The sequence below is a fragment of the Panulirus ornatus genome, chromosome 29, assembly GCF_036320965.1.
Source record: "Panulirus ornatus isolate Po-2019 chromosome 29, ASM3632096v1, whole genome shotgun sequence".
NCBI lineage: Eukaryota > Metazoa > Arthropoda > Malacostraca > Decapoda > Palinuridae > Panulirus > Panulirus ornatus.
The window spans coordinates 11,501,060-11,515,981 of NC_092252.1; the positions used below are offsets into that span (position 1 = coordinate 11,501,060).

Sequence of the window (14,922 nt, forward strand, 5' to 3'; positions counted from 1 at the left end):
GCATCTTTAAGAGAAAATCTAAAACAACTAACAGAAGGCATCAACCGCTGAATTTTGGCACAGGAGTGCAATTACAGCAGCAGTTGCAATCCACTGGATTATCAAACTATATCATACGAGGCTCGAAGGAAAAAATCCGATTTAGGAATCAAATCCATAATATCGCATGCAAATTGGCAGGCTCACCGCAGTCATCTATAATAGCAAACACAATTCCAAATGTATCATTCAGCTCACGGTAATATATGCACGAGCTTTATCTATGTGAATAATTGGAAGAGACACGGACAAAATCCATCCCACCTAAACAACACAACAAAATCAGGTGTAATGCCGTTATCAGACACAACACAGTCTACCCTAATCAAGTCATCTACTTGAATCACTGTCATATTACTAAAAACGATTAAATAATGTTATTTATATATATATATATATATATATATATATATATATATATATATATATATATATATATATTTTATACTATTCGCCATTTCCCGCGATAGCGAGGTAGCGTTAAGAACAGAGGACTGGGCCTTTGAGGGAATACCCTCACCTGGCCCCCTTCTCTGTTCCTTCTTTTGGAAAATTAAAAAATGAAAATGAAACACGATAAGTTCCCAAGTGCACTTTCGTGCAATAATCACATCATCAAAGACAGCAGGGAGCCAGAACTGTGTCGGTGCTTCAGGACAGAGACGAACACTGGCCAGCGGGTCGTCGGTTCACGACCCCCTAGGATTGCCACACTGATCACCACCGAGCCTTCACGAAGCCCTTCATCACGCGGGTCAACACAGGCGAGACATAGATGAAGCATGAATTAACGAAGCCGGGGCTCCTCATTAGGAAAGAACTCGAGGTACTTTTTCTCGTATAGCATCATGGATGGGACGCATCATACACACCTCCGGCATTTGGCAAGTCTCTAGATACAATGAACGTGTTCATACTCTTTTCTATTATCATTCTTCTCCACACCGGTGATCCCGCCTTTCATCCTCAGTGTCTGGGCGCTTTCCCCCCCTCTTGTTGTTCTTGTGACGTCATGAACAAACAGGCGTTAAGGCAGGTGGTATATAAGGAGCGGCGGCGGCTGGAAGAAGACACCAGTAGTCCTTGGCCCTCCGCAGCAGCACGCTACTCCTCCATCCACCAGGATCATGAGCCCAAAGGTTCGTATCTCACCACCTCCTCCTCCCACTACACACAACACACACACACATCCCCTGAAGCAATAACGCGTGTAATCATCCCCCAAAACCCGCTCCATCAAGAACAACTGTTTGTTCACTCTGCTTGCACTGTGACTCGCTGATATCCTGAACATAGATGAAACATGAATTAACGAAGCCTAGCCGATATTTCAAGCGCGTGTGTTTTTGAGAGAGGAGGCGGGGGGGACGGACGACGTAACGTGGAAGCTTTTCAATCCATGTCCTACGTGTTGTGTGCACCAGGTCAGTGCTCTCGTAGCGGTGCTGGCGGTGGTGGGCGTGGCAGGGGCCCGGCCTGCAGATCCCTACGGAGTTCAGAACTCATACAAAGAGGTCAGTACAGGTGAATCTTCTCCCTAAGGCACCCACACCTAAAGAAAACAGTCCTTTCAGTGTGTGTGTGTGTATGTGTGTGTGTGTGTGTGTGTGCGTGCGTGCGTGCGTGCGTGCGTGCGTGCGTGCGTGCGTGCGTGCGTGCGTGCGTGTGTGTGTGTGTGTGTGCGTGTGTGTGCGCAACATCTTTAATCACACACCTGAGTTTGGGAGGATAATGAAGATTGTATATAACGCTTCCAAAGAAAAAAAAAATATTATCTAAGCTGTTTGTATCCCAAACAAAAACACTCCATAAAATTGCAGGTTTTTGTAGCGCACATGCACACTATACACAGCGCACACATAATCTATGTACCGCATATATATATGCTTTATGTAGCGCACACATACTTTATGTAGCGCACACATACTTTATGTAGCGCACACATACTTTATGTAGCGCACACATACTTTATGTAGCGCACACATACTTTATGTAGCGCACACATACTTTATGTAGCGCACACATACTTTATGTAGCGCACATATACTTTGAAGAAACATAATTGTTTATGGGACTGTGACTTTCGATTCGCTGGAGTGTCCTTTTAAATACACGTTACACATATTGTGAAAAATTGCCCGATGTTGACATCACGGAAGGTTTTTGCCTTACTTGGAAAAAAAAATATTTATATACACATCAAATCAAATATACATCATCAAGGATAATTTTACCTAACATTCGGCAATTATATACGGTTTTTGTACTCGCATTATCATCATTAACTCTTGAGCATTCGGCAGGGCATAAAATTCTGCCAGCTGTCACTCAGGGCAATTTTCCAAATCATGCTCAACATACGTACATTACTTCCATACACCCAGCCATCTAATCTTACACACACACACACACACACACACACACACACACACACACACAGAAACTAGATTTATTATTCATTTCTTTTTTTTTGGAAGAAATTCGTATGTTACGTAATGTGTTGAGTCACATCTCCACACGATGATCCAGTGGTGGTGCACCACGCTTCCTCCCCACACAGGCGGGGATGCCTTACGACTTCGCCTACGGCGTCAAGGACGACTACGCCGGCACCGACTTCGGGGCGGCGGAGCAGTCGGACGGGCAGACCGTCCGCGGCTCCTACACCGTCGCCCTCCCTGACGGCCGCAAGCAGACGGTAACTCTCACCTGTCCCCGTCCTTGTTATGCTCTCTGTCTCTCTCTCTCTCTCTCTCTCTCTCTCTCTCTCTCTCTCTCTGCACAATACGTGAGCACATCAAAGGGAGGCCAGGGTTTTTCTGTGGGGGGGGGGGGGGTGATCACCCCTGCTTCACAATTTTCTCGGAGCCAATATTGATCGGGGCATGGATTTGAAACAGGAGAAAGGGGTCAGGGGTTCAGGGGAAGGAGGAGGAGGTGGAGGGATTGGTGAGGGGAAGGGAGAGAGAGAGAGAGAGAGAGAGAGAGAGAGAGAGAGAGAGAGAGAGAGAGAGAGAGAGAGAGAGAGAGAGAGGAAGGAAGGAAAATGGAGTACGCGGGAAGAAACAGATAACGGGAGACCTGTTGATCTATACCTTCATCCCCTGAAAGGTTCCTACCTATTTGTTTCAGGGAAAATATATTCTTTTTTTCTTTTTCTTTTTAATCAGACATTATCGATATATTCAGAATGAACATCTAGTCCTCTTCGTTTGTTTGAAGTAGCGCTTTCGTGAACACTATCTTGGAGAAATACATCACAGCGTTCAGTAATTCTGTTAGCACAATGACTTCCCCTGACTTCCCTCTTGAATCTTTCTCCTTAAAATTTTAAATCCATTTACTTCCACTTACTCGTTGTTCTTGCGGCGGAGGTCTGTCTTCATAACTGAAGTGGTCAATTTTCTTTTAATGTTTTAAAATCCACACAGAGTTGCCCCTTAATCTCCGTTTTCTTTTTCTTTTAAATAAATTTAATGATGCGGGGTATTTCCTTGTATGGCTCCCTTCGCAACCATCCTCTGAACTTTTAAAAGCACTTCTTCCTCACTTTCTATACTTCGGAGACGGAAAAAAAAACAAACCAAAAAACGCATATTCGAGATGAAACCTGACCACTGCATTAAAGTCTTGCACACTGTTTCTGGGGTTCAGTACGTGGAATTTCCTGATTAACGAGTCCCACCCATCATTCTCTATGCTCGTATTTCGGCGTAGTTCTTATAGATCTGAATTCACGACTGATAACCAACGCAAGACGCTTCTCTCTACACCCAGCGATGACGGAGATTTACCAAACATTGCTTAATAATATTCATACGATGATCATATGTGTTACATTTTCCCCACATTAAGGTTCACCTGCCACGTCCCGTAATAAAATCATAATAATAAATAATAAATAATAAATAATAAATAATAAATAATAATAATAAATAATAATAATAAATAATAATAATAATAATACTAAATAATAATAACTTAAAGATCATTTTCTATCCATGTTTACAACTCGTCTTCGAGTGCCGTCTCTACCGCCGTAACTTCGTACCGTCGACAAACCTGGAGACTCTTCTGCTGGCCATGTTGTCTCTGGATCAGCGATAGAGACTAAAGGAAGGCTTCGGCTGAGTCCCGATCCCCGTGTTATATCGCAGGAGCCACTCGCTCGCTCGACATGCGCCTTTCCGTATGAGACAACCACACCTGTGTCTCGGCTGTAGTAGGCCAGTCACGAATCTAAAACGCTACAGTTACTTATTAGAGCCAAGGAACTGGACTTCTGGTAACAGATTTTCTGCGTAGTACCTCATTAGAGATTTTTTTGAAAGCCGATGGAAACCACATCACGGGTGGAATTAGAGTCCCAGTTCTTGTATATAGAATAAGGAAAAAACTAAGATGTTTGACGGTAAAGTCGTGTGTTGGTTATTCGCTATCAAATGCTGTTCCAAAACCACTATAATCTCATCCCGAATGATGGGTTTCATTAACGTTTTCCTATCACTGATGTGACGTTACCCAGCGGTTATGTAATGGTTGTCTTGAACATGTCCCTTTTTAAATACCAGTGAGACATTTCCACGCCTCTAGTCACTGGAAGGGAGAGAAGGAGGTAGGAGGAGATATGGAAGGGATAGAGTGTGTGGAAAGGAGCGAGGGTGTGCTTTCAAATCTTTCTTATTTGAGCTTTTCCTTTACACTCAGAATTTCTTTGAGAAAATCACAGGTGTCTGGGCCCCTCTGGCCATCCCTAATCCCTAAAATCTGGCTTCAGTACTATAGTTCCAAACCTCTGATATCAACAGTCTCAGTAAAGGCTTAATTAATAGCATCTGTTCTTACCTGGTCTCGTTAATGGCAACGGATAAGTACCCTCACGGGTCCACCAGGCTACACGCTTGCGCTTTTATCTGCTCTTACGCCCACACCTAAGAAATCAACCTGAGCTAACTCAAACTAACCAACTGTAACATTAGTATACGATGGCCTGACATGAACAGATCTTCATGCGTAGCCACATGCACGTAAATATGCACTCACCTGCATCCCCCTAATCAACGCTTCTGTATATCAATCATGTTTGAAACTGTCTTTGCGTGATACCCAATGGACACGGCCACTCAAGTTCAGCACTTGAAACATCTGCTCTACAACTAACCTTTCCAACAGAGGCAAGTTCCCTCATGGCTTACACACTTGGAAGACCAGTTTAGCGCGACTCTACGTCTGTAATCTGGGGGAATCCTCACCTGTAACATCGTACATGCTGGTATAACCACAACGACAACAACAAAAAAATGTTCCGGCCGTAAACCACACGATCAGCTAAACTCTAAGCTTTATTTCCACCTCGGAGTATGACTACAATGTGCGCTGAATACTTCAAGAGACGCTGAGCCAATTCAAAAACGCGTCACTATATAACATATCGACCGCGCAGTCGTGTATTGCGTCTCGTCCTACCGTCAGGCATTCATCTGTTCATCACTCCTCTCTTTCCGGCAGGTGAATTACGAGGCCGACCACCACAAGGGCTTCGTGGCGGACGTCCAGTACTACGGCGAGGCCCAGTACCCCAGCGACTACGGCCCGGCCATCACCTTCAAGCCAAAGAACACCTACCAGAACTCCGCTCCGGTGTACCAGCCACAGACCGGCTACCAGTAGTGTAGTCCCCAGACCCCCTGACCAGTACCGTGTCCTTCCCACCAGTGCTCATAGTCCAGCCATTCGTACTTTCAGTCCGGAAGCCAGTACATGTAGCTGGCATTCGGCCACCTAAAGTAAAAGCACGAGTACCACCTGCTTCAATGTTCCTGGCAGTACTCTCTCCATCAGCTTGCCTTACGTGTCGAGTCTAGCTATCGGTCGTGTGACTTCGACACACACCAGCCTGGCTACCAGCCTCTCTCTATTCGGTCACCATCACTCCCATGTTTGGCTAGTAGCCTAGTCGATTTCTGCCCCTCTACATGCAAGATGAATTTGTTTAAATTTGGTAAAAATAATAATAAATAAAAGGAACTGAGAAACAAGTTATCTTTATAATAAACAACAAATGGATCGTCTGTCCTTAAGTAAAGGTATGGAAGGTCCTAATTCATGGAAATTATATATGACAAAAAAAAAAACTTATCCAGCCTATGGTTATACTGCGAAGCTGTATCATCGTGGTGTGACGACAGGCAGTCCAATCTCCAAAGGAGTACATCATCTCCCTGCTACTGAGAGCAGCGCAGCCTTGGAACAGAGCTCCTGGATGTTGGGTACTGGGGCAATCATATATAAATAGTATAGCAAGGAAAATACACAGATTTTATGACATAAAAAAAAAAACCAGGCGGTCGTATTTCTTACCTACACCAGACTGTGGTACATTGAAGGCAAAAACCTGTGTCTTTAACCACTTCCTCCAAGTTCTTTTCAACTAGACATCCACCGTATTCGGCCTCGACTGTGTTACGGGCTGCTAACTCAAAACCTAGAAACCCTGTTACTGATGCGGATGCGTACAGCAACGAGTATGTTGATAACATCCCCCCTCCGTGTAACGCGTGTTCGTTGTCCTCGAATCGCTAAACGTTCTGCAAAGTGAAACAGCGTTAACTAAAGAAAATAACACACACACGACGCGTAACCCGCCTAGCCCTGCTTGTCAGTGATGGCACGTGCTCCGTTTAAGGGGATCAAAACACAATGCAAAAAGCAACATCAAAGGGGTAAATTATTCAACACTAATCGTTATGCAAGTGGTGGCACACACACACACACACACACACACACACACACATGGAATACGAATATGAAATACAAACACCCACTACGTTCACGATGCTCCGCAGACTTTGAATGATGGTGCCTTCCAGTGTCTCCATAACAGTGACGTGAAACAGTATCTCGCGAACGAACATCGCCGTGGTATCATACGTTCCATAACACGAACTTCAGTACCAAAGTAACTCACTCGCAACGGACGGCAGGGGTAAACTATCTTAAAGATCTACATTTCACCCGATTTCATGGAATGTGGGATGTCTGTCATCAAGACACATCGTTGAATGACACTAAACACAGATCCCACATCGCTTCCATAACCAACCACAGTCGACTCCATTCGATACCCTGAGTAGAATCACTCCATCAGTACAAAAGCCAATATCCATCGAGGCATTACATCCTTCCTCGTCGTCAAAAAGAAAAAAAAAAAAAATCAAGGCCAATATGCCAAAAAACAACGCAAGATACATTCCATCTTAAACCTGCAAAGAAGAAAAAACTATTAGACTCTCTCTCTCCCTGCCCCTTTGTCTTGAGAATAATTTCTTGAATTTCTTCTCAACGATGCACTACAGGGATATAACCTGATTAGGTGGGTGGGGTGAGGAGGGCTATGAAAATATAATTCACCAAAGCATGTTTCCCAACAAGAGAAATGCATTTCATAACATGCAAGATGATATTGAGTTATAATTTCTGGAGAACAAGACTTCAAGAAGCAGATGTTGAGAAGTATCACAGTAAGAGAACATGACCAGTATTAACGTGTTCCTTTTTTTTGCTACTAGAGCCCCAAACTCTTCCAAGTCTTGTGTTCTGGAAACGAATACACTAAAAATAATTCCACAACTTGGGTAAAAAAAAATAACGACATATTACGTCTGGTGACCAAGGGGAATTATAATACCGCAGTAACCCAGATTCATGTGACGACCCTTAAATGTTTTCAAAAATAAAATAATAAACCAGGCTACAGACACACTCACAGATGAAGCACAATCACATAAAAAGAGGCTAGATCTCTCTCTCTCACACACACACACACACACACACACACACACAATGAAGCAGGTTTTGCTGCCACACGACCTAAAGCTACAAAAAAAAAAAAAAAAAATGGGAGTTCCCACATGGCTGGAGGGGGAGGGTAAACCTCATGACCTGCTACACAGGCGGAGCCAGCAACACCAGCTTGGTAACAGAGGCATACCACACACACATACACCTACCACTTGAATACCTCATGCAACCTAAAAATGTCTGCTACTGGCAAATCAAACTGCGATCTACATGTAACGTGATCAGGAAAATACAGAAAGGACTTCAGCTAAATATGGGTGGAAGGTAAAATGACAAAACTTGGCGCAAGAAACATTGTCGTCAGTCGTTACCCAGGGCCTTCAACAAAGACCTGGTTGCTCAAAATTTCCTTGTCTCTTCTCCTTTCAATGCATCAAAAAAAATTTACCGGTACGCTGGAGTTACTGCTGCGAGTAAACTACGATTATTTTACACGGTAAAGTTTTAAGTAAAGGCCTACAATAGATTAACGAGCATGGAGCATGGTCTCCCATAGCAGTCAAACACAGAAAACGAAACTGATATCTTCACGGGTAACTAATACACTTTCCACCCGTTCGCAATAAAGAACCATTTTACCAATTCGTATACCTACTTACTGATACATTACTTATCAAAACCTATTCATTACTTGTGATAATTCAATTTGGATATATTGTGCACTGAGATGACATGGATATATATGTTCAGAGGCGCCAATAGAAGTATTTTCAAAGGGGAGGGGGGCAAAACACACACACACACACACACACACACACACATATATATATATATATATATATATATATATATATATATATATATATATATAACTGGAACGATGTGGTATACTGGGTCGATGTGCAGTCAATTGAATCAGCCAGGTCATGCAAGGCAGCCCGGGGTAAACAATGGAAAGGTTTGTGGGGCCTGGCTGTGGATAGGCAGCTGTGGTTTCAGTGCATTACACATGCCTGCTAGAGAATGGATGTGAACGGTTGTAACCTTTCTTTGTCTGTTCCTGGCGCTACCTAGACAACGCGGAAACGGCGATCATTTATGAAACAATATATATAGGAAACGAGTGTGTGTTATGTGTGCTTGAACGCAAACACAACCAACTGTACAATAATTCCTTTATTTCAAACTGAAATAATGCAAAATAATCACTGTATAAAGTGATTAAGTCTTCAAAACAACCAGCTGCACAGTAATCTTTTTCATACTTAAATAGGATGAAATAATCATTGTATATGTTTAAGACTTGCACTTACTTGTAGGGATAAGAATGTGCTACTAACATTTTTATGGCTAGCAATAGACAGATCTCAACCAAACTGTATTTTCATGTAATTCAGAGGCCACCATGAAAAATGTTTCCCACACGAGATGTTTGATCCAATCGTGTCAACGACATTTGGATATCCATGTCCACACACACACACACACATGTAATCAACTACGCCTATGATCATGCCATATGTGCATTGTTCTGTAAAACGTAAGAGACAAGGAATAGGGGCAAAAATATCCCCCCCCCTGCGCCCCCTTTTTCTCCTACCTGCAGAGCGCTATGCATGTGCTGGTAAATCCCCAACGCAACTGCTACGGGAACTATAATGAACCTGCTCCTTGGGTCTAGAATATGTGGGATTTCCAATATCCCAATCACCTAGGCCACTTCCCAGGCGTCTTCTGTGCCAATCGGGGTTCCCCGTGGAATGTGGTCGAATTATGATGCCATGCTGGTAATACAGATCGCCAAAGAATGCGAGGGTAAAAAATCATATATATATATATATATATATATATATATATATATATATATATATATATATATATATATATAATCATTTGTGATGGCCTTGAATAGGTCATTCAGTTGCCCATGCCGTCTCAGCCTTTATAAAAATTGATCTACGTATCTATCAGTATATATATATATATATATATATATATATATATATATATATATATATATATATGTACATACTGTTTTGGGAATGGAAGCATGTAATTCCAGTTCCTCGAAGACGACCTCTTTTTCTAGTTCATGATTCAACCGTTCCTGTTGTGAGGCCACTCAGGCAAGGTATCAGGCATACTGGGGCTTGGAAAAACTCCCCTTCCTCCGACTCCCGTGCAGCATTCACCACTGCCCGTAATCAATGCAAGTACATTAACCGTAGCGATAACCTCCCCTCGTCATCCACTGGTGGGTCTTTCTGGTCTTCAGTTATGGGCATCACTGACAACTTCTTTACCTTACCTTCACTTTTCCGTTCTGACGTTACTACAGCTACAGCTGTACCTCCCGTTGACAGAGCAACTCTCCATGGTTCACCGTTTCTATCCTAACTCTACATTGGATGACTAACTTTCCTTCGCCCCCCCCCCCCTGATGCTCCTCATCCTAATCCTATCCCCCCCTTCTCGCAATCTCTTTTCAAAAGGTCCGAAAAGCACTCCTTCTCTGGACACAACCAAGGCATGATTATGGTGGTCCTGATGGCTTCTATCCCCGTGTATGAAACGGCGTGCCTCTGGATTTGCACCTGCGCTTGCTCGTCTGTTACGTTTCCGGTTAACAACCAAAACTTTTCCTTTCTCCTAAGCACGCGTCGATACATCCCTATGAAGGAAGACCGTTCTATCCCCTGGATAACTTCACCAACTCTGGTGGCCATGAATCTATAAAAGTGTAACATCAAGCGGCGAAACTGCGGAGCAGCGTCAGCAAGTCTTAAGATCCACCCACACCCGATCAGGGAGGGAAGCGATGCAGTGTGGTTCCGCAAAGAACTGTGGAGATAAAGGACCTTACAACACCAGGGGATGGTAGACGTGAGAATATACACACAAAAACCGCACAGGCAGAACGCACGCGCGCACCCATACAGGATCCCGATGGGTTAAAAAAAAAAAAGTATTGCCGGTAATACCCACTTTTTGATCGAGTTTTTCTACACACGAACCGGCGAAGGCGACGCCAGGGTCTTCCCCGGGGTTCCTCAGGCGTCTAGCATGACGAAGGTAGTTTCCAGGACAGCCGTGTATATATATACAGGGCGACAACTACTAGCATCCACTGTCACTCGTCTCCTCTTCTCACAGGCAAGACATCACAAGACATTCCAGCATGTTCGTTAAGGTAAGTGAGTAAGGTAGAGTTATTTTCCCCTACTGATGGTATGGAAGGACTCGTCTTGTTTCACCACATGAGACCAACAGAACTTACAAGAATGAGCGACTGTTAGAAGTCTTCTGCTCTGCTGGGGTTCGAGCCCCAGCAAAGGCATATCCTCGTACTTTGACATATACCAAAACCCCTCTAACCATATTCCTTCACAAATGAGTGGAGCGCAATAGTATAAAACCATCGTCACTCAAGGCAGGTGAAATCGGCAAGTTAGATACCGTACGACGATCACTCATACTCCAAAACTGATCTGGCGAAAAATCAAAACTGCTCGAATAAGATCGAAATTAGATTCTTTTTTTTTAGAACGCAGATGGTAGAAATACATCGTGTGTTACACCGTCAGAAACTCCTGGTAGGTAAAGTCTCAGACCTAGACTCGATTTCCTGCTGGCACCACGGGCCACTGAGCTCAAAAGATGCAGCGAATACAGGATAAGTAAACAGTACATGCAGTCACCTGGCACCACCTAAATCGCAATCTGTTGTATCATATACACAGTGAACCGTCCAACTGAGATTTTCAATAATTCACTGAAGAAACGTATACAACTGAATCCGATTAGCCAAGCTCTGAGCTGCAAGCAGGTTTCGTCTTCAGACAATCTTCTCAATTAAGGAAGAACAGAGAAGCCTGATCTAATATTAAGCTGTGAAGGTAGACACAAACCCCCCAAAAATCAACTAAGGACACATTAAGTAAGGTACGGTACGGTCAGGTGAGCAACACATAGTTCTGGCGAGTCTTGATTTCATTTTCTATTCAATCATGGCATATACCCGATATGAGGGCACACTTCCCTGAAGCATTTACATGTGTTTTCCCCAAAGGTAGTGGTCGTGTTCCTGGTGATGGTGGGCGCAGCTCTAGCGTTCCCGCACGCTCCAGTCCAACAACCATACTACGAACAGCAGGTAACTGACTAGTACATGATCCAGAAAACACAGGTGCAGGAACAAGTACTACCGTTCTTTGTATCTTTCATTCCGAGGTTAGGTTTAGAACTTGCTCATCTCTAGTATGTCTGCTCAGCTGGTTCTTTGACGTTCAGTTTAAGATACTTATCATGTTTACGATGTTTTTTTTCTTTTCAAGTTCACTACAGATCACAACTGTTATAAATATATTCATACATCGTTCACAGTCAAATGACCCTTCTAAATGGCTACAAGCTGGCTAATAAGTAATCAAGATTCATTTCAGAGTGACGAGAAACACAAGGCTTTTTATGCAAAGTTGCAAAACAAATAATCAAACATCACTATAACTTGACTTCAGTAAGACCAGAACACTACAGCAGCATCTTGTATATCAACCTGATCAATAAACCCCTCCTCCTCCTCGCACAGCCGCTCATGCCCTACGAGTTCGGGTTTGGTGTTCAGGACAAGTACAGCGGCCAGAACTTCGGCCAGAGGGAGCGCTCCGACGGCAGGGCTGTCGTGGGGTCTTACAGCGTCGATCTCCCCGACGGCCGCAGGCAGACGGTACGTGTCTCCGTTCACTCTCTTACTGGCCAAAAGGCTTGGGTAACTCCCTCCCTCCAGGGTGACCCGCTGTGGCGGGGTTCACTCCTGCCGTCTGGTATCATCCACCCACTGTGGCCTTGCCATGTCTGTGATTGACGCGGATGGCGTCCACATTAAAATTCCATCCGATTCTCTCTCTCTCTCTCTCTCTCTCTCTCTCTCTCTCTCTCTCTCTCTCTCTCTCTCTCTCTCATACGCATCACCATTTGCCATCACTTAACCCGTTCCTTTGCATGTCGGTCGAAGAGCGGCTAAGTCCTCTCATAAAAATGCCAACCTCATAACGACTACTTCGCTCCTCTCTAGGTGAACTACAAGGCTGACAAATACCAAGGCTTCGTAGCCGACGTGAGCTACACCGGCCAGGCCCATCACCCCTACCACTGAACGCCTACATTCGTCTGATGGCCTTCCAGATCAGAACGCCCTCCTTGAACGTCTACAATACTCTCAAGTCCGCACTTTTCGAACGCCTACTCTCCTCCGATGCTCTGAATCCCCCACCCTCCGCCTCTGAACCACACTTCGTCTGTGATCATCTCACGGGTCCGCAATCCTGAACGGATCACATTTAGCCACAGAAAACCCAAGCTCTTCTTTGAACGCCAACGCCCTCTAAGTACACTCCACCTGCAGCGTCCTGACCACCGCACTAATTACATATTCTACAATTACCATTACTTATATTTTCACCTCTAGTATTTCTGTATTTGAAATAAAACTTTAATAAAAAAAGAATCTATATCATTTGCCATTAATTCCACCCAAGACCACAAAATCCCACATTTAATCTTCAATATCCATGACTCGTAAAAACAGGAGCAGCTTCCTAATTGGCAAAGTTTAGGGAACTTCACAGAGTGTGGCGTCTTCCTCTCTCATATACACAACTGAGGAACAGGTAAAAATACATGAAGTCCATTAGTCCAAATGCGATAACTTTTGGTCTCAGATGAGGCAATACACGAGTAACACCCAACCACACATTCATATATACAAACACGGAGACTCCGTCACTCTCTGAGATATATGAAGGCTCGAAACCCTTACCTGATACTATTCTTTCTGTCAACACTGCTCTTTCGAAGACAAGAAGGCACCCTCTCACGACCAACTACGGTGGCATGTTGTCTTTGAATATTGATCATAATAGAACATCCAGGTTCCTTTCCACCATCTCTCAGGAATGGGGGAAAAAAATGATTCGGGGTAAATCTATATAAGATGCAGAGTCGAAAATTTCGATCACTTAAGTAAAGGGATATTCTTACATAGTTCCAGTGCATGGCAGACTTTAATCAGTACTTCGTGTACACCTATACTGCTGTAACAACTGTATATTTGCCTGGTCTCTCTCTTCCAACATAACAGGACGGAGGGTGAAGTTGAGAACGATCTTGACAAATGAAGACAGGTTAACTGAGGGTAGGTAAAGATCCCGCGAACGTCATGCAACGCTGAATTATTTGCTGTGAGAAGAGATGGAAAAGACATGAGAAGGCAGGGAATGAGATTAGGAGGGAAACGTATCCTAAACCTGAACTCCCTTGGAATAGTTTTCGGGGGCTTTCTACCTCCACAGTCCGGGCTGGAGAAGCCAGAGCAGCGACAAATCTTTAACTACCCTAAACTTCCCAAACCTAAACAATTCGAAGTAAACTGTAACCTCTGGACAGCTGACACAAATAAGGAGCCCCACCAGGCAAGTTATGAACATGTCATACATATCATCGAATTCTTAAATGTCCCATACTAACCCGAGATCAACAAATATCATCAACCTACCCAGTTTTCTTCTTCTAGAAATCAAATCAGCAAGAACTGCACGTGAATCACGATCACAAATGGGCAACGAACGATAATAACAACGTCTATGTCCGTTTAAATGTGAGTCAAGACTTCTTGAGTCACGGACGTCTGATGGGTCGATGGAGGCCTTTCCCTCGCGCTGAAGAACACTTCCGCCAACCCACGCCTCACTGGACTATCGCAAAGAAAAACTCGATACGATGAAAAAAAAATAGAAAACAAATTCTTCGATGTGCGGACGGCGGGAACTCTAAGGATGGACTTGAGTTTCGGAGGAGTTTCCGGAAGCCGGGGAACGCCAGCGACAGGTCCGAGTTTCAGAAGAGTGGAAACCTGGAACTCAAGTTCAGATCTTAGTTCCAGAGTAGCGGAGGCCCGGTACCCAAACAACAGATCCGATATTCGAAGTACCATCGCACCGGAACGCAGAGCAAAACCACAAGTCATATCATTATATGAGATATCAGAAGATGAACTTACCTTTCCTTACGTAGACTTTATGAAAA

The 14,922-nt window shown here is 43.9% G+C and overlaps 2 protein-coding genes across 2 annotated transcripts; both read left to right on the forward strand.

Moving 5' to 3' along the window:
- Window positions 1-1,114: 1,114 nt before the first annotated feature.
- On the forward strand, window positions 1,115-6,053 carry LOC139758104 (cuticle protein 19-like). The gene is made up of 4 exons (XM_071679192.1): window positions 1,115-1,178; window positions 1,464-1,553; window positions 2,600-2,737; window positions 5,548-6,053. The coding sequence occupies exons 1-4, from the start codon at window positions 1,167-1,169 to the stop codon at window positions 5,707-5,709; spliced, it is 402 nt and encodes a 133-aa protein (XP_071535293.1). The 5' UTR covers window positions 1,115-1,166; the 3' UTR covers window positions 5,710-6,053.
- Window positions 6,054-10,953: 4,900 nt separating this feature from the next.
- On the forward strand, window positions 10,954-13,351 carry LOC139758106 (cuticle protein 8-like). Its single transcript, XM_071679194.1, has 4 exons — window positions 10,954-11,029; window positions 11,909-11,992; window positions 12,428-12,565; window positions 12,914-13,351. Exons 1-4 carry the CDS (start codon window positions 11,018-11,020, stop codon window positions 12,992-12,994), a joined length of 315 nt encoding a protein of 104 aa, XP_071535295.1. The 5' UTR covers window positions 10,954-11,017; the 3' UTR covers window positions 12,995-13,351.
- Window positions 13,352-14,922: the final 1,571 nt, after the last annotated feature.